The following is a 23143-nucleotide window of genomic DNA, read 5'->3' on the forward strand; positions in this document are numbered from 1 at the left end:
AGGTGCAACTGTTGGTTTTGCACAAGGAAGGGGCAGCGCTGCGTCAGAAACCGGCTCACAGGACGCGGTGTTTCACACTGCCTCACAGGGGTCCACAGAATTACCAACACCACCAAAACGCCCCGGTTTCTAGTTGCTTGAATAAAGAAACCAGGTCAGTGTAGCTGCAGTAAGAAATTTTAACAAGGGAATGTAAATTATGAATTTTAAATGCCTATCTGGTACTGTAATTATCAAGTTTCACTCATTGTCCCAACTTTGGAACAAAACAAGTTTCCACTAGTGAGAGTTCCTAACCCTGTTACGTCCAGGATGGAATTTAACAGAAACATCACTTCTCCTGCTGGTGTGTGAGACACAGGCTGCCACGTACAGCAACCACGAACGTGCAGAAATCTTTCACGTGCAGTAACTTCACACGGATGAGTCTCAGCAGCTGAACACGAGGAACAACTGGACACGCTGCCGCTAACCTGCAGCCCTTCCGGACAGCACCCCGGCAAGCCACGGTGTGTCAGAAGACATGCAAAGGGTGATGGCTGCTGAGAGTTACCGTCATTGCATGGGCTGCACTGAGCTTGCAGTCATCTATTCTTGCCTGCTAAAAAGCAACCACGGCAGAGAAAGGGAAAAAACCATACTGAAGTCTGAGTGTGACGGTAATAACCACATGTAAGAACCATTTCTCCACAGACAGAGGCTACTTTCTTCATCTTCAGTCAACATGGCAAGATTTTTTTTGCGACAACAAACAACAAAACATACAACTGCATCACAAGTGTTTTGTTGGGGTCTTTTGCAAGTGCTGTACATGTTGTATTTTCTTTTAAAATCACCACTTACCTATTTTTTTTTCCTATCCGAAGGACACTGCAGTGGTTTAGTTCCTGAGACAGTTGCTATATGGAGATGAGAATCATAGAACAGTTTGGGTTGGAAGGGACCTTTAAAGGCCATCCAGTCCAACCCCCTGCAAGGAGCAGGGACATCTCCAACCAGATCAGGTTGCTCAGAGCCCCGTCCAACCTGGCCTGGAATGTTTCCAGAGATGGGGCATCCACCACTTCTCTGGGCAACCTGGGACAGTGTTCTACCGCCCTCAGTGTAAAAAAACTTCTCCTAATATCTAATCTAAATTTATCTCCTTCTATTTTGAAGCAGTTACCCCCAGTGCTGTCACAACAGGCCCTCCTGAAGAGTTTTTCCCCATCTTTCTTGTAGGCCCCCTTGAGGTACTGGAAGGCCGCTATCAGGTCTCCCCAGAGCCTCCTCTTCTCCAGGCTGAACAGCCCCAACTCTCTCAGCCTGTCCTCACAGGAGGAGAAAGCCTACACTTACTCTCTTTTGTAGATTTCTCTGTGTATTTTGACACTTTCAAATAGAACTCCTATTTGTTAAATAGATTTTATACAGAAAGTAACTGTGTGTAAATTTTGTACCTGTTATAAAGAAAAATAACGTTCTCAACGTAGGACCGTTTAAACTTTAATTCTGTTCATTTGAAACACAAGACCGTATTATGGATAACCAGCTCCCAGTCATCTGCAACCAAGGAACTTTCTAAGCCGGGGTGGTATTTAACAGCACTCATCTCATTATTTTTCCATTAATTTGGCTCAGGTCTTTTTGAATCCCATATAAAGTTTTTCATGCCCAAAGCACCCAGTAGCAATAACTCCATAATTTAAGCAGATGCCGAGTGCAACCCTACCTCAGTGCTCCGCACGTGACGTGATGTCCCCTAATTTTTGTATTGCGAAACAAAATGAATCATCGCTCCCTGTTCATTTTCTCCACACCACTCATCATTTTGTGGGGCCCTATTAAATTCCTCCTCAGTCACACCATTACAGGTTGAAGTCTTTTACCTTAACTGACCCCTGCACAGACACTATTATTTACTTCTTGTCATACTCGCTGGCCTCTCCCGTACTTCACCCATTCCTGTTCATCCTTCTGGAGAAGGGGAAGCTAAACTGCACGTGGTGTTTAACACGCAGTCACGCCACAGGTTTGTAAAGCAACAGCAACAAAACCACACTGATGCTTCTTCCTCCTTTATCCCTTTGCCAGTAATTCTTAGAATTTTATTTCCTTCTTTGACATAAAAGATAAATACTGCAATTCTCAGAACTACAGCACCACTTGCTCAGGCAGCAACCGATATTTGAGAGTGATTTTTGTTTGTACAAAGTTAGGATGCTGATTTTCTCCTGTATGTTCTTTTACAGGCACTGCTACTGAATTCCAGAGTCATTCAGTTTTCTGCGGTCAGTTCTCACTGCCATGCAGGTGGGTACCTCGTTACCCTAAATAAGTTTATTTTACTTGCTACTTTCTTCCCTTTTGTACCTGACCGAGAAAGGGGTCACCAGGGGAGATGCTGATGGGAGTCCAAAGCCAATCTGGTTTATCCCGTGGTTTTAATGAGGCGGGACTGGAGTCTCAATTTCTCTAATATTTCTTCTATCAAACTGTAAAGCTGGCCTCAACACAGCACTGCCAAAAAAATGAGAACGCTCCCTAGAACCAAAACGTAGCACCGTTTCCAGTGAGGAAGAGCGTACAGCACACAAGATACCTGCTACCATTTCAATACATCTGACTGGTAACGTCAACGCAAATTGTCCCGTACGTCACTAATGACACAGCAGCAGCATTAAGCTTCACGGTCAAGGGGAAGGAGGAATATTCCGGCTCCTTCAGAGCTCCTTTCAAAACCTCTTGGTTATGTTTAACAAGGTACAGTTTGATACCAAAACTGCAAAAGCAGTATTGAATAAACAAGCAAAAAAAAAAAAAAAGAGGTTGCATTTCAGAAATAACCTCCACAATGAGAAACTCAGTGAGATTAGAATTTATCTGGAAATAAATGATTCCATCTACTACAAAATATTCCACCTTCTGTCAAAATACCTGAGACAGAAATATTGGTCAGAAGGATAAAAATAAGATTTTTTTTAAAGGGGCAATTTTAAGCGTGCATGGTGGTAAAATTTATTATCAAGTAAATCTGTAAAGATTTAAAGGCAAAAACCCAGTAACGTCCTGTTGTGTCTGATTTTCTTATTAAAACAAATTACCAGAATACAAAGAAAATTAATAAGATGCTTTTAATAATAACAACAGTTATAACTTCAGTTCTGGTAATTTTTCCAGTGGCTGGACGGGTAGGAGTCTGTGTAAGACAGAAGGAACCACTCCTTTTACAATGAGTACAGGGAACAGTAATTGCTTTAAAACACATTTAATGCATTTTTAAGCACATATTTGCCCCAAATATTTATGGACAAATTTAATCTACAGGGAATGTCCTCCGTGTTGTCAATTCTTGCTTTCATTAATTTTAGATAGTGATGAGGCCCAAGTATCTGTCTGAAAAGCATAAAGTGAATTTTAAAAGGTCTTTGGTGTCAACAAGTTGATGAGAGGTTCTGCCACTGATTCACCCAAACCAGGACTTGCTCTCAGGTGTTTTACCTCTCTCAGTGGGAGGCTCTGCTCAGCATGATTCATACTGGTACAAAAGGTGGGTGTATTTTCCCCAATAAGTAGGATATTGCAACAATTTTTCTTTTTTTTTTTTTTTTCCTCTAGAAAAGTGCTTTTCAGGCTGCTTCAAAGCTGATGAGATTCTGAATCAGCCCAAAATTCTCTGGCAGCTCCTACACGGACAATTTTCCTCCACTGAGAAGCGTTTGTTTCTGGCTCTGTGCTTTGCCCTGAGACAAAAGAGGCCGGTTAGAGGAAGACTTCAAGGAGTTAACATGAAGTCCAACAAGAAATTAACTGGCCAGGCAATGTCCTTGGGTCTGAAAATAACATTACTAACAACAATAACTCGGGAAAGGAACTATCAGTTGATTAAATCTTACAGATTCTTTTATATATTATCAATTCTGAACCTTTCAGGCACCATGGGGAGGAAAGGGTCTGTTATTAAGTACTAATTTAATTTAAGAATTGGCTGGCATGCTACAGAGAGTAAACAAAATGCCCAATGGATTTACTATGAGTTTCCCAAAAGACTCAGCAGTTAAAATAAACTTATTTTATTGCACTTCTCCCAGATCAGAGTCTGAATCGCAACAATTTTATGTGAGATAGACAGGAAGGATTACAGATTTTAGGAGGAGTGAATATTTTACAAGTGTTCTCAAAAAAAGAAGGAATAATCAAATAATTAACACACAAAATTCAGTTTCAATCAATTTAAATGCAGAACCAGGAAAACACCAAGTACAGAAAATTACTGAAATTAAGATGGGGGAAAAAGAAGTAGAAGTGGAGTCTGAATTAACAGCACAGGACCATCAGACAGACCTACAGTAAGCTTACCGGGACATATTTGTTAAATTATTTCTTTCCTTAAATTAACAATTTAATATTTGCATGTGTATGTGCACAGATGCACATGTTCTCCAGACTTCTGTGTTTTGGCTTGGGGTTTTTTGGCCATTACTGAGACTCACACATCAGAAGAAAACTACTCTTACGGAGAGGTGCAACATGAGGAGAACGCAGTGTTCTACAACAAACTGTACCTTACTGATAGCTAGAAAGGTGGAAGATATTGATGGCTGGAAGGTCTTGAGAAGACCAGAGGCAATGTGCACAAAGTAAACACAAGAGATTCCCTCTGAACATCAGGAAACATTTTTTTACTGTCAGGGTGCCTGAGCACTGGCACAGGTTGCCCAGAGAGGTTTTGGAGCCTCCATCCTTGCAGATATTCAAAAGCCATCTGGACATGGTCCTGAGCAACCAGCTCTAAGTGGCCCTGCTTGAGCAAGGGGTTGGACCTCTAGAGGTTCCAGCCAACCTCAACCTTGCTATGATGCTAAATGATATGCATTTATCACATGCTAAAATGACAGGAAGGATGAGTAAGCTCAACATCAGCTGAAAGGAAAAATATCACTGCAACATCACTGGTAGGAACCAGTGAAGAAAAATGAAGGAACAGATAGCTGAAAGACCAATATGAAGACGAGAAGCAAAATAGTCACTAAGGGAGGATCCAAGAAAGCAGCAAGAGAGAGAAAGGAGTCTGTTCTGAGGTTTACGAGAAGCTGAAAGTCTCCCGATTCAGAAGAAGCAGTTGCCAGCATCATCTTTTAGATAAAAGTTGACTTGGCTCCAAACAGGTATTTTTTCGGAATTCCAAAATTACCTTTTTCCAATTCCAAATCCCACCCCCCCTGCCCCCTTCCATCTTAAAAAAAAATGTACCTTCATTTACACCAAAGCAAACATAGCACTTGGCAGAAAATGGGCAGGGCTCAGAAATCCCGGTAGCTGGCAGGGAAAACAACCCATACTGAAATGATCAGAGTGGCACACAGCTTACCCTGCTTTGCTCCCAATTCTGCCTCTTTTTACACACGAGATCACAAAATTTTGTTAAGGGTAGCCACTCGTTTTCTCTCCATGTGAAGAAAGTTATTCCTCCTGCATTGCTCTCTTCTCCAAAACCAGTGCTTGTTACACCAAATACAGCATTAATAACATGGATTTCTCTAACTGCATTCAAATAATACATCACATCAGGAAAAGTAGACTCCATAAATAAATCAGAAACAACCTCCCAAACCAAACAAACAAGAAATAAAAACCTCACACAGTAGAAGAATTCTTGATTATGCTCAACACATGAACTAAAACAATGGAAAAGAAGCCAGAAATACAGATACTCAAAATATGTCAGAAGTTGCATGTCAGGAGTTTTTGTACGTTCAGATGATCTCATTCTGTGTTTGTAGTATTACTGTATTACGTTTTGGTTTGCCAACTACTACAGCAAATTGCTGGCAAGTCCACTATTTGCAAGAAAATAAAATAAACACTCGTTTTAGTCAAAGTAGAAACTCATAAATTAGAACATAAATACACTTCAATTCGATTTAACAGTTTTACATGGAGCAACAAACTGGAATTACTCCTCCCACACTCTATTATTAATGCAGATAAGCACTTAGAATAAGTTTCAGAGGCAGCCACCTTTTCAATTAATATGATTAAACCTCTGTCAAGTCACATGGTGTTCAACTTTTAAAATAACGTAACTGCAATTCTGTCTCTATCAAATTGCTCAAGTGATAATGCTCTTTCAAGTCTATTCTGGATCCCCCTGTAAAAATGTGATTTCAGACCTGTGTATTTTTACTAGGCTTCTTTCCAGTTAAGAGTACAGGTTGCAAAATCGTCCTGGGCTCGGCACTGAAGTGATGGTGCATCACTTCCAGCAGCAGACCCAGCAGAGTCTTTGTCTGTCGGTACTTCCAGCACTGTGCTCCACTGCTGCCTGTACCTCTAGAAGAGCATCAGCCCTCGGTGACAGCCAGGATGATTCTGATGAAGGATAATGGAGAGGCTTATCTATACCCACTCCTGGAGCCTTAAAAATAATTAGCTGTGTCCCTCTCTCCTCCAAAGAAAAAACTGCTCTCCGATCCCTGTTGAGGAACTTTGTTAATAATGACACGTAAAGCCAAAAAATACAGCTATTACTGAATTTCCTACACAGTAGTGTACCAGCAGTTGTCAAGCCTGAATTTCCTTTTGGTTTGGGTAGCAGTTGTTAAGCCTGAATTTCTTTTTGGTTTGCTAATTAAAAATAAATAAATAAATAAATAAATTAAAATTTAGCACTTACAATCACACTTTCTGTCCCCTTTGTTGATTTTTCATAAGACTGTTTCTAGCGTGTAGGAAGAGTAATAAATGGAATACAACATACAACTAGAACTAGCTTTCCTTTCCCCTACTCTGTTTTTCTACAAATACCTGCTACAACTTTTTCACTTTCAACTTTAGTAACCGGTAATTACCTACTTCTAGAAGCTGGAAAAGACCATTCAAGTTCACTGCCACCAGCAGCTTATTACCAGGGGCAGAAAAACAACTGACAGAATAAAACAACGAAACATCCCTGTATGAAGCTCTAGACTCCTTCCACAAACCATTAACACCACTTTAATTCCACACACGTTGTGACTAAACACTCATGACATTCCCCAAAGCCTAGAGGCTTGAGTACAAAGCCTTCACCACCGTTCACCATCTAGCAAGTAAAAAGCAAGAGATCAGAATATAATAGACAGTCAAAGCTCATTCTCCATCCCCTTGAGAATTTCAGCCTCCTCTTTTACAGCCTTCACCACTGCAACCATATTCCTGTATGGTCTAAGATGCTGCTGCAAGAATGGCTTTTGAGGTCCTCTACTTGTTCTTCATGTGAATCTACACTGAGCACAGATTCTTGTCTCCATCTTCAAGGATGTCCCAGCTCTACCTCCTCTACTTGGCAGCTATGAGAGTAATCTGACAGCTCCCTAAACTCAGCTGGCATTTCCATGCAACTGCCTCCCTGACCACCAGCTTCTGTTCTCAATGTCTCTGCACTTCCTTCCACTTTGCTCATTACACTTATACGGCCACCTAATTAAATTTATAAACCCTCACATCTCAGTGCATTTTTAAAGCTTATTTCCGTCAAATCAACAAACTTCCGCAAATTGGCTATGGCTTCCTGGCAGGTTCCACCCTTCTACACATACTCAGTCCCTGGCTAAAAACAGGCAAATGGCTACAGACATGTGCCTGGCAAAGAGCTGACAGTTCTTCACCATGGCCTTTATCTTGTGTGTTAGCTCATCTGCTTCTCCTTTAGACTCCTAACCTGCCAGAACAAAATCACAGACTGTTACAACAGCACTCGGTCCAGTATGAAGAGATCCCTCTGGTAATGGAAGCATTTGGGTACTCTCGTAACAAATATTTACAGAAGCAAGACCAGAGATTTATCGTGTTTCCTAAGCAGCAGCAGGAAGCGTTAACATTTGGTTATCCCCGTTATCCCTTTGGCATATACTCTGCTGCAGTTAGCTGAAGATAGAGGTCAATAAGCAATACTCTATTTTGGCAGGTATTCTAAAAATAGCAGCTGCTGTTTCAGAGCTCTTATTTTTGTTAGACATAGACTTGCAAAACCAGAAAAAGAGCCCCTGTGCAACTATGAAGGCATTCCCATTAGACTATTTGAAAGCAACAGGTTCAAATAGCTTTAATTAATATGGATTTAAATAATATGAGCTGGTTTTTCCTTTGTATCTGCAGAAATGCACATCTCATACTACAAATATTTGTTGTCTACCAAAGTCCTGCGTAATTCAATGCATTTCTGAGAGAGAAGCAATAACCAGACAGCATCAACACTAATCCTCATTACCTGCTTCCACAGTGTTTTCTGTTTCTGCTGCCTCCAAACCATCCATACTGTCTTCATCCTCCACTGCAGTTTTTCCTCTACTCCGAGGCCTGCAAACAGAAGAAGGGAAACCTCTATTTAGGAAAGCACTTTCAAAATTTTGAAGTTTCACATTTATCCAGGATTTAAATAATTTCATTTTGAGGGCTAACTGTCAGCACTACATGATGTAACATGTAAGCTAAACCACGATTTGAGTCTTGTACAAATCAGAAGTTTCCTTGCCTTTTTCCCTGTTCTAGGCAACGTTCTCAACAAGTTACACTTCAATCAGCAGTTGGCCCCTTAGGCTTTGCTGATTATTCTTACAATAAAAATACAATAACAAACTTTTACATTAAATTAGCAAGATTTTAAGATACGAGCATCCTGTTTGCTCCACACAGGAGGTAACTATAGATAGCTACTAGAGAATACAATCAAAAATTTGGCCAGTAGCTACATACACTATAAAACAAATACTGATCCGTTCAGAGCATCCTTGGAATAAATTGCTATAGAATAACGATAACGTGAAAGCAATTCAATTGAAATGTATTATTTTCAGTGAAACAAATATTTTGACACATAAAATACAACGTTATGGGAGATGACTAGATGTCATCACACTAAAAGTCATCACGTGAGGTCAGCATATCAAAACTATCTAGCAGATTTGTTTCAATTTCAACCAAGGTCTGGGGGAAAGCAGACGGGTTTGTGCCACAAATTCCAGCCTTTTTTTCCTGCCTGGCTCTTCAGCAGCCAGCGTGGTGGGCTGCTGAGAAGCCCAAGCATCCAGATTCCCAGCTGTTCAGCAGCCCATTTGAAGGGGAGCCAAGAGCTTGGCACCTTGCCTCCCAAAATTTCAGGCTACTTGGCAACCTGCCTGGCATGCTGACGGAAAGCCTGGGAGACCCTGGAAGCTTCTGATTCCAAGTACACAAATTCTAAGCGGTTTGGGGCATCTCGGCGGTTCCAACGTCCCAGAGCTCCCAGGCAACCATTCACCCACCCAACATGCCTTGAATCGGGATGCCACGCAGGCCAGCACACGGGCACCCCGCTTGCCTCCACAACAAAACCACTCCAGTTCTTTCACAGAGGATTCTGAAAGGTTTGGATTTAATTCTCTGTTGAGGGGAAAAGATTTTTTTTTTTTTTAAGTGATCAAATAATTCCAAACGCAGCATTTCCTTTTTTTGTGCAGTCTGTTACAACACCTAAATCTATCCAAACCATTTCTGCAGAACCAGATCCGCTACATCAGCTACGAAATAAACTGTCATGCAATGGCCCTGGCTCTCATGGATCAGAGTATGACGTGCCAAACCTGGAACCATCTTTTGAGTCTACACGTGTTGTTCTTATGCTACAAGAGGGGCGACTGTCCTGGACTATCTAACAAGATCGCTCCTAACTCTGCTGGGAGCAGTTTAAGAATTAAAATGAGGCTCAAACCAAAGCCTGAAACAATCACTCACTTTACAAAGGAGTTGGGTGTGGGGAGGAAAGCGAGAAGAGATGAAGGACAGAGGACTTTTCTTGGCATCCCTATGAAATTTGTTCAGGACAATGCTGAAAAACGTAGGCGCGTTGGCAACCCCAGGACACAGGGTTATCTTTCCCCTTGCCTGCTTATCCACAAGCAGTGACAGCGAACATGTAACACACAAAGTACGTAACAGCCACCTTACGTGAGACAGAAGCCAGCATCCCCTTCAGTTACTTGCCACTCTGTAAGCGTCCAGTGTAGTTTAAAACCAACATTTCACACACATTTAAACCAGAATAAAGTGCACAGCCACCACAAGAAACTGTCACATGCACCTCCCTTCAGCCACCGCATCAGCCCAATCCACACACACAGCCATCGGTGAGCTGGCTGGAAGGTGGACACATGTTTTGGAAGCGGGAAGGACACGCATGTTTCTCTCAGTAGCATCTGAGACGGTCACGTGGATTTCTTCCCATCCGTAATGAAGAGGAGGGAGTAGTGCAAATGGATCACCGTACTCACTGGGTACAGCAGGATCTTCCAGCAAGATGAAGGTAACACTCTGCTAACACTTAGAAAAACAATCCAGCTGGTAAGAAAACAGGAGCGTTTCAGTATTATTTCACGTAGTTCTTCACAACACCCCAGCACATCAGCCAGTACCAAACGAAAGGACAGGAACGTGGGTAGGTGAAATCACTTCCCTCAGCGCAGGAACGCTCAAAAGCCTTACAGAACACAACCGGCTAAGAACGGGGATTATTTCTAAATCCTATCCCAATTATTCTTCTACCAACTATCCATCTGCACTGCAAAGTTACGAGTTTGTGCTAAACCAGCATTGCTTTGAAACCATCCCAAAGCGACTGATAATTCTGCTTTCTTCACAAGTGCTCCATTTCAGTATTCCCCAACACGACTCTGTAGGTAAAGGTCACTGGACAGTGGAAGATGATGATTGTTTATGTTTATTTATTTATATATGGCTTTAGATTTTCTATTAAAACCACACTTGATGTACCTCATAAAGCCTTTTTAAACACTTTGTTTAAACAGTATTCACTCCTTGAACTCCCTACTGGATTTTAGTAACCTATTTAACACTAAGGAAAATCAGAACTTTCGATTAATTAAACATAATTGCCTCTTTCAGCAAAAGATACAGCCACATTTGGTGTTTTCTTGCCACTCCTCTCCCCTAAATATTCTACAAAAAGCCTTCATAGAGCCGTGCAGGTTTTAAATACAACTCAAGAAGTGGTGGGGAAAAATATCAGATTATATCATTATTTTATTTTTGCTAGTGGCATTCATTTCCTGATCATCACAAGATATTTTATAGCCTACAAATTTATGTTTGGCTTAGAGAAAAAAATAATTCAAGTCACAAAACAGTGAAATATACACTGTACTGACAACTAATTTACTGTTTCCACAGAAAATGCCATTTGAAAAGGCCATATAGCGTATGTAACTGTTGCAATCAACATTTGTAATAAGAATGGATTGTTTAATCTTATTTTCATTAAGTTTATACATTTTATTTAACATTTTATTTAATTTATTTATACATAAAGCTTTTGGCTGGTTTGCATAACACTAGACTTTTCCGCTGACAAACCCTGTAAATTTTTTATTTTTCTATTTACTTATTCCACTCCCCCTTAAATAAAGTGGAAAAAGCAACCCGTGCTCTGTTCTCCTCCTGGGATGTGACTTTTTCTTCTGAAGTTCATCCTTCTGGAAGAGGATGCGAAAAGGCTGCTGGGGCAAGGCTGCGGCAAAGCCAGCTTTTGCTGCCTTAGAACAATTACGGAACAGCAGCCGGTAACTCTTCCTCTTCACTCACACAAAGCCAGACAGCACTGAACCGTAATTGCTATGTTGAACATTATAACCTCAGTTCTGCTCCAGATCTCGAAGCTCAATCCCAAACTTTCTTACTAGGAGGTGTAACTACATCACGCTTTTACACATCATTACAGAAACCCCCTCGGCTCGCGACGGCAGAAGGATCGAACACAGATGAGCCACGTCTCCAACAGCTTACAAACCAAGAACAAAATGTACAGGAGGCAGAGCCTGACCCGTGCGGACTCTATGAGAAAACAAGAATAAATATCAGTCAGTACAACAGGCAGTGGGCTTGGTACGCAGCCTGAACTGCTGCCAAGGTTTCCGCGACTGGCTTTCTTGCTCGCCTTTATTCCTACAATGGAGTTCAATTTAGAGGGAAAAAACAAAAATGCATCTATTTATGTTTAAAGGAACACATCCACTGAGAGAAATATAACTTAAGTGTTTAAAGCACGTTCACCGTTTCACGAAACAAAGTCAACAAAAGACAAAACTACATTATTTTATGTATACAGGGCTCCAGTTGAATATAATTACAGCCTACAATAATTTTATTCATATTTGCATAAATTGGAGTCATTTATCAAAATCCTTTGTGACCTACTCCTAAATTTGTTATCAATTAGCTTTCTTAGCTAATACTTTTCATTAATCTCCATCTTTAAATACACCATAGTAAACAAAAAATCTCATCATTCTTCTCTGGGTAAGCAACTAATTAAATTTAGCCCACAGGAAAAAGAGCCTGGAAAAAACCTTTTGCAGGGCTCAGCAGAGCATCAGGCACTCCCTGTGCGCGGGGGGAAAGCCTCGCTGCGGCCGCGGCTGTCTCCGAGCCCTGCTGACTTGGCTAACACGGGGAGAGCACCAGGCACCGGAGCGGCTTCGGCTGGACTGCACGGAGAGCGGCACGGATGCACGATGCCAGGAGAAAATGGAAAAGCACCTTATTCACCTGCTAGTAATCAGATACTACTTTTCTTTTTTTTCCCTCTTTTTTTTTTTTTATTGTGGTCTTTGTTTTTTGGGTTTTGTTTTTCGTTTTTTTTTTAATGCATGACATTTTTTGCATGTTTGGGGTTTTTTTTGTTGTTAATTTTTTGGGTTGTTGTTTTTTTTTTTAAGGTGACAGCAGTAGCCCTGTAACCTGACGAGTACAATGTAGGTCAAAAGTACATCTTGGACCTCACTCAGTCTTTCCACAAGGTGACCAGTAGTGAGGCCATGGGCCAACACCTCCTGGAACCACACGGAGTAACTGACAAAGCTACGATCCCCAGATGCCCGTCAGCCAGGCTGGTAGGTTACGATTATCCAAAAGTTATCGCCAGACACCAGTTTCTGCAAATTATCCATTAGGTTGCTACCAGCAAAACCAGGTGACAATTTGTTCAGACCATCCATGAAAACGACCTTGCTAACCCAGTGCCTTTTGTTTCAGGCTTACGAGAATGAGAACACACGAACCACTCCAGAGGTTCCCCCTCTTTCTCAAATGCCAAAACCCCCAGATCGTTCAGGGGAGAAACTACCTTCCTTCCTACGGTCTGGCAAAGCGCTGAGCACAATGATGGCATTAAATATACCAAACAGGGCCAATAACCTCAAAAAGCAGCGTAACATCTGGGATCCAGTAACATCCTAAACCAGCACAGATGTCTTGTTAAACGAACATCTGTCCACAGCCGTACCCTGGAAGATGGTACAGGGATGATTCATAAAAAGGTTCAACTAGTGCTGCCACCAGCACGGCTAGCGATGAATTAATGTTCGCACGACAGCTTCACAAGTGAAAGCTGTTTCGGTTTTTTCAAGAATCTTTTTAGCAGGTGTGCAAAAGCACACGCTCCCACTATTTCTGAACCGTAAGTTCAGCTGTAAAAGTTCACCTACGCTCAAATAGAAGCTAGGGTATTTAAGGTTCAGCTAGCAGCCCCACGTGAAGGGAACCACAGCAAACAAGAAAGAATCAATTCACAGAAAATCTACAAGGAAAGGGTTTTTTCTCCTCTCTGAACACTCCTTTTCCTTGTAGTCTTTATTATTTATAAGGGTTGAGAAAACTCTAGATGCAAATCTGGATAAAACGAACAATACAGCTCTGGAAGCAAGGCGGATGCCAAGCAGCCAGAATTAGTTTCAACAGCTCTAAACACTAACCAGCCTGAAACGGGAAACCCGCTATCTGACTGACTCCAGCTTCAAACTGGTTCCGATCTTAAAGATTCTTAAGAGGATTTTTTAATGGAGCAACCAGTAACAGGTGAAAATCTTTTCTGCACTTGCCCTCCACAACGTTTTCTTTTGTACATTATAAAAAAAGAGCACAACATGTACTTTCTTCCTTTACTACTCTTCCTCTTACTTTACTACTTATTTAGATATGTTATATTAAAGGCAGAAGGACCCTCATGTATGGAAAAGATGCACAACAGAAACATCACAAGTGATACAAAGGCGAAAAGAAGCTGACCTTTCAGTAACAGAGTGAAGTGGAAGACCATAAGGAACCCTTTTCGTTTAACACTACAGAACGAGACTTAATACAATCTCATTACAGAACTTGCTCAACCTTCAGTTTCATTATTAGAAGCTCTCAAAAATATACTCCATACTGCCTATGAGTCTCCTGGTACAATTCAAGAAAAGTGTGTATCTTAATACTTCTAATTTATAAAGCATAATAATATTTTCATACTATATCAAAGAGAAGTTACCCAGCTTACATTTAGAAATCAAAACATTGCCACTTCCCATCTCACATCTCCTTTAACCAGTAACAACCTCAAAGACATTATTCATTCACTCAGTGTTACTCATTCACCAAGGCCGTAACGTGTTCGGAGATAAAACTTTTTTCCACATCTATATTTCATACAGTTACCTCTGAGAGCACTAAACACCTGAAATAAAAAATATATATAAAATAGCCTTTGAGATCAGGGATGTCTGAGAAAAAGTACATGAAGAACCTAGACATTTCTTATCTAAACTTTTCCAGTACTCCTCTGTGGAAGGGAGGTTCTTCAAAGATTTCCTACACTACTCAAAGAAACACAAATAGGAGTCTTTAAAAGATTATTTGTACTGAATGTCATAGCTGCATCTTTGCTTTCATTCTGGAGTCCAGTCACTGTTGACAAAAACCAAGCTAATGCAAGGGAAACTGAGTGATTAGTGCAGGGCTCTTGAAGAAAAAAGGCTGTCCCGAAACAGGTTCCGAGTTAAATACCGCGCGTCAAAACGAATCTGCATTGCACAGTTCTAACAACAATTTAAAGGTCAAAAGAATTAGTACTCCTAAATAAATGTGAAGTTTGGGTTATCTGTATCTTCAACTGCTCGTGCACAGTTTCCTGTACTACCTGTGCTCTCAGGCCAACTGCTGGAGCAAAATTACTTTCCACGGGAGACTGAGAAAAGGCAAATCAGATGCTCTGCCGGCAGGCACTCGTCAGAACTGTCCACCTGAATCAGAGGCATAATTACTGTAACAGGAACGTCATCTCACTGCTGGAAAATCTTCATCTCAACTCAGTTTTGTAGAAGGCCACCAGACCCAGGAGCCTGAAGCTACATTCAGTGGGGTGACAAGGCTGGTCTGGCCAAAGCAACCGTCTTCAGCGTCTTCTCTGCTCTTCCTTGAAGTTACAGTTGTTTGGTTTGAGTCTGGAACTGCTCTTTTAGAAGATAAAGCAGATGAAGACTATCCTAGCCAAAACAGAGCCTTACTAACAAGACCATTACATCTTCTTCCCCACGTGTTACCCATTTGGGAACATCCTCAGTGGGTTGGCGAGAGAGACGGAAGGGCACAGCAGCCAAGGACCAAACTAGGAGGATTCGTTATTGATAACACTCGCAGGCACGTGAAATAATAAACTTCTCACATGAGCCCATAAAATACCCATGGAGTCACAGCTCTGCTAGAGCCAGTTACAGACTGAAATACTGAAGCCAGGGCTACCACACAGCAATGTATTGCTGCATACCTTTTTGTGATACCACTACCTGAGAAAATCCGAGTTTGATGTCAAAAGTATGAAGCCAGGTTGCCTGACCTACACGTACGGACTGTTCAGATTTGGAGACAGTTCGAGTTACGGAATGAGAAGTCATACAAAAGGCTTTCAGATCTTTCAGTTTTCTTTTTACTTTTCAAACTGACTGTTTAGACATCTATAAATTCTCTAAGTGAAAATTACTTCTAGTCAAATGTCTGCCACGTTAACTCCACAACACACAGCATCAAAACTCGCTAGAGGTTCTCATTTCTCAAGAACTACCTTCCCCCGACAGGCAGCCACATTGTCTGACTTAGAGCTTATAGTTTTAGTTCTGCAACACAAAACACACTACATGCAGATCTCAACCGTTATACACATTTCAGAAATAATTCTATTACAAAAAAAAAAACTTCTCATGCAATTACAAGCTTCTAACACATTCTCTACGTGCAGTTTTGCACAGAGCACATCCTTTACACACTTGTCACCCATGCACTTAGCCACATTCACTAGCAAAACGATGCGAAACAACACACCAGAATTTCACCATCACTTGCATCAGAACACAAGATTTGTTTCTCCATTATGACAGCTACAGGAAGTTTTAACTCCTCCAATCTTTTGACAGCCATGATGCCTAAAATTTTTTTTACCCACAAGGGGACCAGGCTCTTGCCTTTTTTAAAAATTATCCAGCTACTTGCTCTTTCATATGTGGCAGGGTTTGCCTGCTATTCTTTTCTGAATAAATGTGGCAACACAATGGTAAGGACTATAATTCTCATGTCTGGTGATTTCAAGCTCCTGTACATAAAATTCAGTGGATCTGAGTCATCACACATGAGAGACAGCTGCCAAGTACTTGGAACTTGGTGTAAGTTTTGGTCTCTGAACAGATTTTTGTAATTTTAGCACCATTAATTAAGAGGCATTTTCAAAGATTTCCTTTTGAAACTTTGTCGTCTGCTGGTGTCTTAGCACAGCAAGATGGTGAAGATTCTTTCCAAATGCATTTGTCTGCTTATGTTAAATGTTCTCACTGGATATATGAAGTGCAGGTGCAGACTGTGCCTCCTGCCGTAACACCCAGCCACACACAGAGCAGGAATACAAACAATCAAGTGATCCAGTACTGAAGTTTTTACTCAAAAAAAATTGGGTTTGTATTGTACCCAGCAAGTGCAGTCTGCATACCATGATCAAAAAAAGATCTAACCACTGCTTCTATTCATTGCTAATTTACTTAAGATAACAAAAAAAAAAAAAAGCAAATATTCAACTCTAACCTATTATATCAAGTTCTTTAAAAGAAACTAAATTGCACTCACACAACATTGTTTTGAGAGGTTTCCAGATCTCACATCTATCAAAATGCATCAGTCAACTCGGAACACCTCATGCTTTCTCATCGAACAGATCCCAGGATCTCTTGTCTGAAATCAGTTGTACTCACGTCTTCAGACCCATGCATTCTTATGCTTTTGAAATATTTCCGATCCCACCAATATCACAAAGAATTTCCACCTGTCTATCCCTCAGGTAAGTGCTACAGGATTCCCTGAGAAAGGCGTCTGATTTCACCCGAGCGTCTGTTTACAAAAGGCGACGAACAACCCACACAACGGTATGGGTGTATTTCCCTACTGCCTTCCCCAACATGTAAGCTTAAACTAGAAGGATCAGGACATGAAAAGGAATGGTAGCACCCAAAGTGATACAAACAACTGGGTTTTATGCAAGATGCTAACCTAGAACACATCAGGCAAAATTTTCTTCATAGTGATGGCATGTAAGCGAAATAGTTCTTGCACGTTAACTACAGTTTGTCGTTACCAATCTAAAATTGATTTAGACAAGAAAAAAAAAAAACACAACAGAAACGAATGTCATATCACCACATATCTTTTCCATCTGTTAGCACCCTCAGTGCTCCTTACAAAAGAAAAGCATTTTTGTTTCAGATAATGTCAACAAGTATTATGAAATATTTTTCTTTCAATAAAACTGCTAAATCTAAGAAAGCCAAAGGGAAAAACACAAGATCTGCTTGCTAATTAAAAATCCATTAAAACTTATTCAGAAGGCTTGGAAAACCTCAGAAGAATAAAAATAGACCTGAAAAGAAAACGGGCAATGTAATCAGATGGGTGTCAGTGTAAATCTGTAATTCACATCAATTGTTTTTCTTTTACAAAATTGCTTCCAAACCAGAAGTAAATCCTAAAAGCCAGATCATGGAAACTATTTTTATACGGGAGTAAATAAGACTCTAGAAATATTACTGTGAAATATAAACAACAATACAAGTAGCTTAATAAGCAACGCTCCGAAGCACAGCCACAACTAACACAAGTCTTCAAACATGTTTAAAAGCTTCCATATAAACAGACATCTCAATCTCTAGGGGCATGAATAAGGCAGAAATGCTGCATTCTGCTAAACAAAAAACCGTCCACCAAATTTCTCCCAGAGAATTCTTCTAACCTGGAGACACAAACTCACCTTCTGACAATTACAGATAGGTTACAAACAGCCCCACGTAATTACAACAGAGAACTTTCAACTTTTCTTCAGAGGACAGCTAAATGATCATCTTTCTTTGGAACAATGATCACTGCTGCATGCTGATGTTCTCAAAACTTCACCTCTTTTTATTTAAGACCACTACAAACCACACCAAGCTGCTTTCTGCATTTTTTCTCCATGTCAGTCTTCTGCCCATTAAGATTAAGCACATGAATTCACAGTACTTTTTGCTTTTTTTAATGTGCCCTTAATGAAAAACATGAAAAAAGGTAAGGTAATAAACAGATGGGTTTTCCAGCACTTGATGCTAGAGGAGCTCTACTACCCCACCATCATCTTCACAGCCCCCACCATGAGACGAGATCAGGCTGCGACAGACGTGCTACCAGAAAAATGATCTACTGCTCAGCCTACGTCATACGATACAGGTCAGAGTTATAAACAAAATTGTATCTGTGTCACACGATAGGGGCACGTCTCCAGTGAACCTTGTTACAGCAACTACTACAATGGAAGTCATCCAAGAGGACCAACTGATACCTCCAGGTCAGGTTCCTCTGAGGCCATCATCCAAGGACACACAGGCAGTAAAAGCTTATTCTGTTTACTGGCACTGCGAGCTGCAAAAGGTCCTCAAGTTCTGCAGCTTCTCTCCAGTTCCACAGATCTCTGACGTTTAAACAGGCAAGGAAATGTGTTTTTAAGTTAACAGGAAATTAATTCTCAAGATTTATGTTCGGTATGGAGAAAAATGCCAAAATGTTCAAGATTCAACCATGCTAACCTGAAGACGTAAAAATAATGTTAAAATTTAAAAATCAACAGAGACTAAATGTATACTCAGCAAAACACAGCTAATTTTCACCCAGATCAGTCAGCCTATTTCATTCACTGGAGGTCCGTGAACATTTGTGCTGGAAGCAGCCAGGGAGAAGCGCAGTGATAGGCAAGAGTCGCGAGAGAACGAGGAGAGGGCATGTGCAGCTTCCTTTGGTGACGGTGTAAGTGATGCTGTCTGAAAGGATTTGGAAGTTACCAGCTGAATCACCCGCTCCGTAACTTTTCTCAGAAGCCACTAGAAAAACAAGTAACGAAGATAATCAGAAATGATACCGAAGCTGATTTATAATGGGACTATTTGTATATTTACCTAATCTTTTCTGAACACAGACCTTCTGGAATGACAGCTTTTTAGATATTTATACTTCTGTTTCAGCTTGCTTTTTACATATACACATATGCTTCTAATTAACATTTACAGCATGAAAACTCAGCTCTACTCACCAGACTACATATCCTCAAAAAATTATCATAGTCAAACCTTTCAGAAGTACTTTCAGGTATGAAAAGCTGGCAGAGAAGCTCTGTAACAGCTACACTTTGCAACCACTCCTGAAGCAGCACTGGCAGGGAAAGCACATACAGCTGGGCGTAACTGACAGCGGCGTAAGGCCACGCAGATTCACCCAGGTACCTCAGGTATCTCAGTATCGCAACAGGACACAGCAGGGGCTAGTTCTGCTTGGCCACGCATAAGTTTCCGCAGTAAAATAATTTATTTTTGTTACAGTATTACTTCTGCATAATTTTTCTTTTGGGTTGTATTTTTCCACACTGAAATTTTTCCTTAAAGTACCCAAGAGCCTTCACGATGACAAAAGAAATAAAATTGAGGTACACCGTGTCCTCAGAATCTTAGAAACCATTTGTATTTTGCAATCGATGTATTAAAGATTACATTTGAAAAGAATCTTCGACCACAAAAGCGTTCAACATTTCATACACCGTCCACGCAAAAGCTGCTAAAGAGAGCGCTATCAGAAGTCCAACTGCTCACAGGCTCACTAGATACAATGCCAGACTCATTATCCACGCGAGTCTAATATCCATAAATATCGCTCAATAACCAGAATTGATTGAAGCCCATCCTTCAGAAAAGCCTTCACTTTGCCATACTCTTTTGTTGTTTGTTCCTCCTTACGAATTCGCGCTCATTTTCTGGTTTCAGTTTTCAACCATTGGTTCTCGTGCCTTTTCCTCTCACATTACGAACCCTTAAGAACTCAGTATTTTCTCCGCTGGAGATATTACCCACTCTAATCAACCTACTAAGTTTTAGGGTTTGGATTCCCCACCCTCCCATAACTTAACAGACTGATTGAGCACCTTTACCTTTCCCACCAAAGCAATCTTCTCCAAGCTCTCTACCACCTTTGGCCTGCTTCACGACTTCTCATCAACAGAACACAGACTGAATTCAGTCTTTCAACGGTGGACATCAGAATCACACTAAACAAGGCAGCAGCCAACCTCACAATCTGCGATAAACAGAGCTTCAGGACAGAGCCACAAACATCCCACACTCTAAACCCCTTTCCAGAAATGCTTCTTTCTGGACTGCAGCCCCCTTCCTACACCTCTACATGGTGACACCACTCCTCTTCTGATGTTGAACTCCATGTTGTTTAACTATGCTAACTCAATTCAAATCCCACTTTTGCCTCTTCCCTATGCTCATCCACATCATTCCATATGCAGATTCCACCACCAATAATTGTAATTGACTACTACCGGACTTCACTGATGGAGGACCACCCAAAAAACCAAAAGCAAGGCAACACCAGTTCCCAAAGATAACCAAGTCAGCCAGCCCTTAACCCAATTACTGCAGGTTTTATTCCACTGAATAATTAAAACAAATAGTTTTAATCAGAATATAAACCAGTTAGGCCCAGCACCTTTAAAGAAATCCATTTACATTACATATTTATAGAAAACGACGGGTAAAGGATCACATCAGATGACCTACTGTCTACATCAAAGGTAACTTTTAAAACTCACCGTAGTGGATAAAAGACAGGATGAAAAGGAAGGGAAGGAATAAGAAAAAAAGAAGGCCAAACCTAACAGTTCCTGCCTCTACAGGATGTGGTAAATATATTTATTTCCAAAATAAAAAGTTAGAAGCCATCAGTTCTTCACACCTCTTCATTTTTGCCTATTTAACCATCAAGGCGTGTACTACAGCCATCCTGACTGCAAGGGGCTTGCTCCCCCAAAAGCCGTGCCTTCCACATCCTCTTCGTTTCAGCGGGAACCACTGGGTTTCACAGTCCCACAGAAGTACGCAGCATGTATTTCAGTATACTTTGTAACATAATACAAATATTCTATTGAAATTCTGAGATCTAAAAAACAATGACTTTATTGCTTCTTACAACTTTTTCACCGTAAAATTCAACTCCAAGGTAGTAATTGGCAGGGACAAAATTATGTAGCAATTAGGGCATGACAGCAAAAGCAAACAAGAACTGAAAATGGATTCGACACTTCTGGTAACAAGCAGGTAATTATCACAGCAGCTTGAAAGGGGCATAATCAACCAAACTGACATCATCCCTCCCACATAATAAAATGTGAAATCCCTTTACGTGCAGTGTAGCTCTTACACACAGCTGGTAAACGCTGCTGGTCTAGTCTCTACGCCTGTGTCTGCGGAGCAGCTGGGTTACGTTTCGGACACTTCAACAGCGGATAATTTTATTTATTTATTCTGAATGATAGTAACCAATACATGTTTTCATCCATTGTGGATTACAGAGATGACGTCTAGAAAACAGTATTTTATGGAAATACCTTCTCTTCTCTCAGCATAACTTTGTTTTCAAAGTTCCTAGAATACAGAAAAAAAACTCTGCCTAAAAGGCACAGTTATCGTTACACTTCCACATACAAAAAATGTTCAATATTTTTAATATAAAAATAGAAAGTTGCTAGTTTTACATATACTCAACTCTCAGCTCCTGGATTTTACCAACACTTCCTCCCCACCATGACACATTTTATTTAAACTCAGGTGTGAGCATTCACTGTTGTCTGTGAGCTGTAAAGCAGCTCTATCCTGTGGACACACCTGCTGTTCACATCAACAAGAAGTCTGGCTGTACCACAAATGGTATTGCATCCATCTTCGTAACATATTTGAGGTAATTAAAATACTATCTGTAAAAAAAAAAAAAAAATTCCATTTATCTGTTGTCCCTTTTCAGCACTTTTTTATTGCAAGATTCTCACTCTCATCAGTACAGTGTTCAGAAAACCCATAGTGGTTGTTTTATCTGTTAGAGGAGGTTGAGGGGAACCTTCTTCTTCTTTTTCTATATTTTGTGTATTCCTAACCTATGTTCCTCTCCATTTTCTCTCTCCTTGTGCTGACAACTCCATTTACCTCCATAGCTCTGTCAATACCATTAGCCTGCTGCTTCCGCCTTCTTTCCGCTCATTAAAAGCAGCAAGGCTGAACCCAACGCTAATCCCTACGGTCTGCCGTTAACTATTTCTCTCCAAATCCAATCTTTCAGATGGGTTTCGTTCCTCGTTTCTTGGATACAGGGAGTTCCAAACGCACTGGAATTGCAGCTCATTTGTATTGATTTTTCAAGTTAAACTTCCACTAAGCATTTACAGAGTACCTATCATTTTTTAAACTGTGCTGCAACTACAATAAGTAAAATATACAAATTATTAACACTTATTTTCTCATCTTTAAAAGCTCAGCACTAACACACCACAACACGAATCCTTTAGACACTTGTTACCTTGAGCAATCTACTTTTCTGCACAAAATTCTCACAAAGATAACCCAAAGCAGGGTTCCTGGATCTCAACTTTTCAGAAGTGCTAAGGTAATTTTGAGTAATATCATTTCAAAATTTAAAGTTTATAAGTGTTTATAAGTTTACTGGCAAGTGAAACAGATGTGGGAACAGGAGTTATTTGATTGCTGACTTTATGTTACTGACATGAGAGAAATGTTAATACTATACCAAATCTTGTCTTTTTTCTGCAGATCTGAAGCATTTAAAATCTTAAATTACTTACAAAGTTAAAACTGTACAAGATATTAAAAGCACAAGTTTACCAATGTAAAAGTATACCACAGAAAGTGAGAGAAAACATTGACAAAGACTAAGTAAAAAAAAAAAAAAACCAATCCTAACTTAAAAA

General features: G+C 40.4%; 1 protein-coding gene across 11 annotated transcripts in view; it reads right to left on the reverse strand.

Moving 5' to 3' along the window:
- KMT2C (lysine methyltransferase 2C) overlaps positions 1-23143 on the reverse strand; it is a 197257-nt gene that overhangs the window by 141224 nt on the left and 32890 nt on the right. For all 11 annotated transcript variants that reach the window (XM_086741820.1, XM_086741826.1, XM_086741825.1 and 8 more), the window contains one exon: positions 8231-8319. In XM_086741820.1, coding sequence (XP_086597946.1) covers positions 8231-8319 — 89 coding nt within the window. The remainder of the gene's footprint in view (positions 1-8230; positions 8320-23143) is intronic.

This window comes from Chlamydotis macqueenii, chromosome 2, assembly GCF_036417535.1.
Source record: "Chlamydotis macqueenii isolate bChlMac1 chromosome 2, bChlMac1.mat, whole genome shotgun sequence".
NCBI lineage: Eukaryota > Metazoa > Chordata > Aves > Otidiformes > Otididae > Chlamydotis > Chlamydotis macqueenii.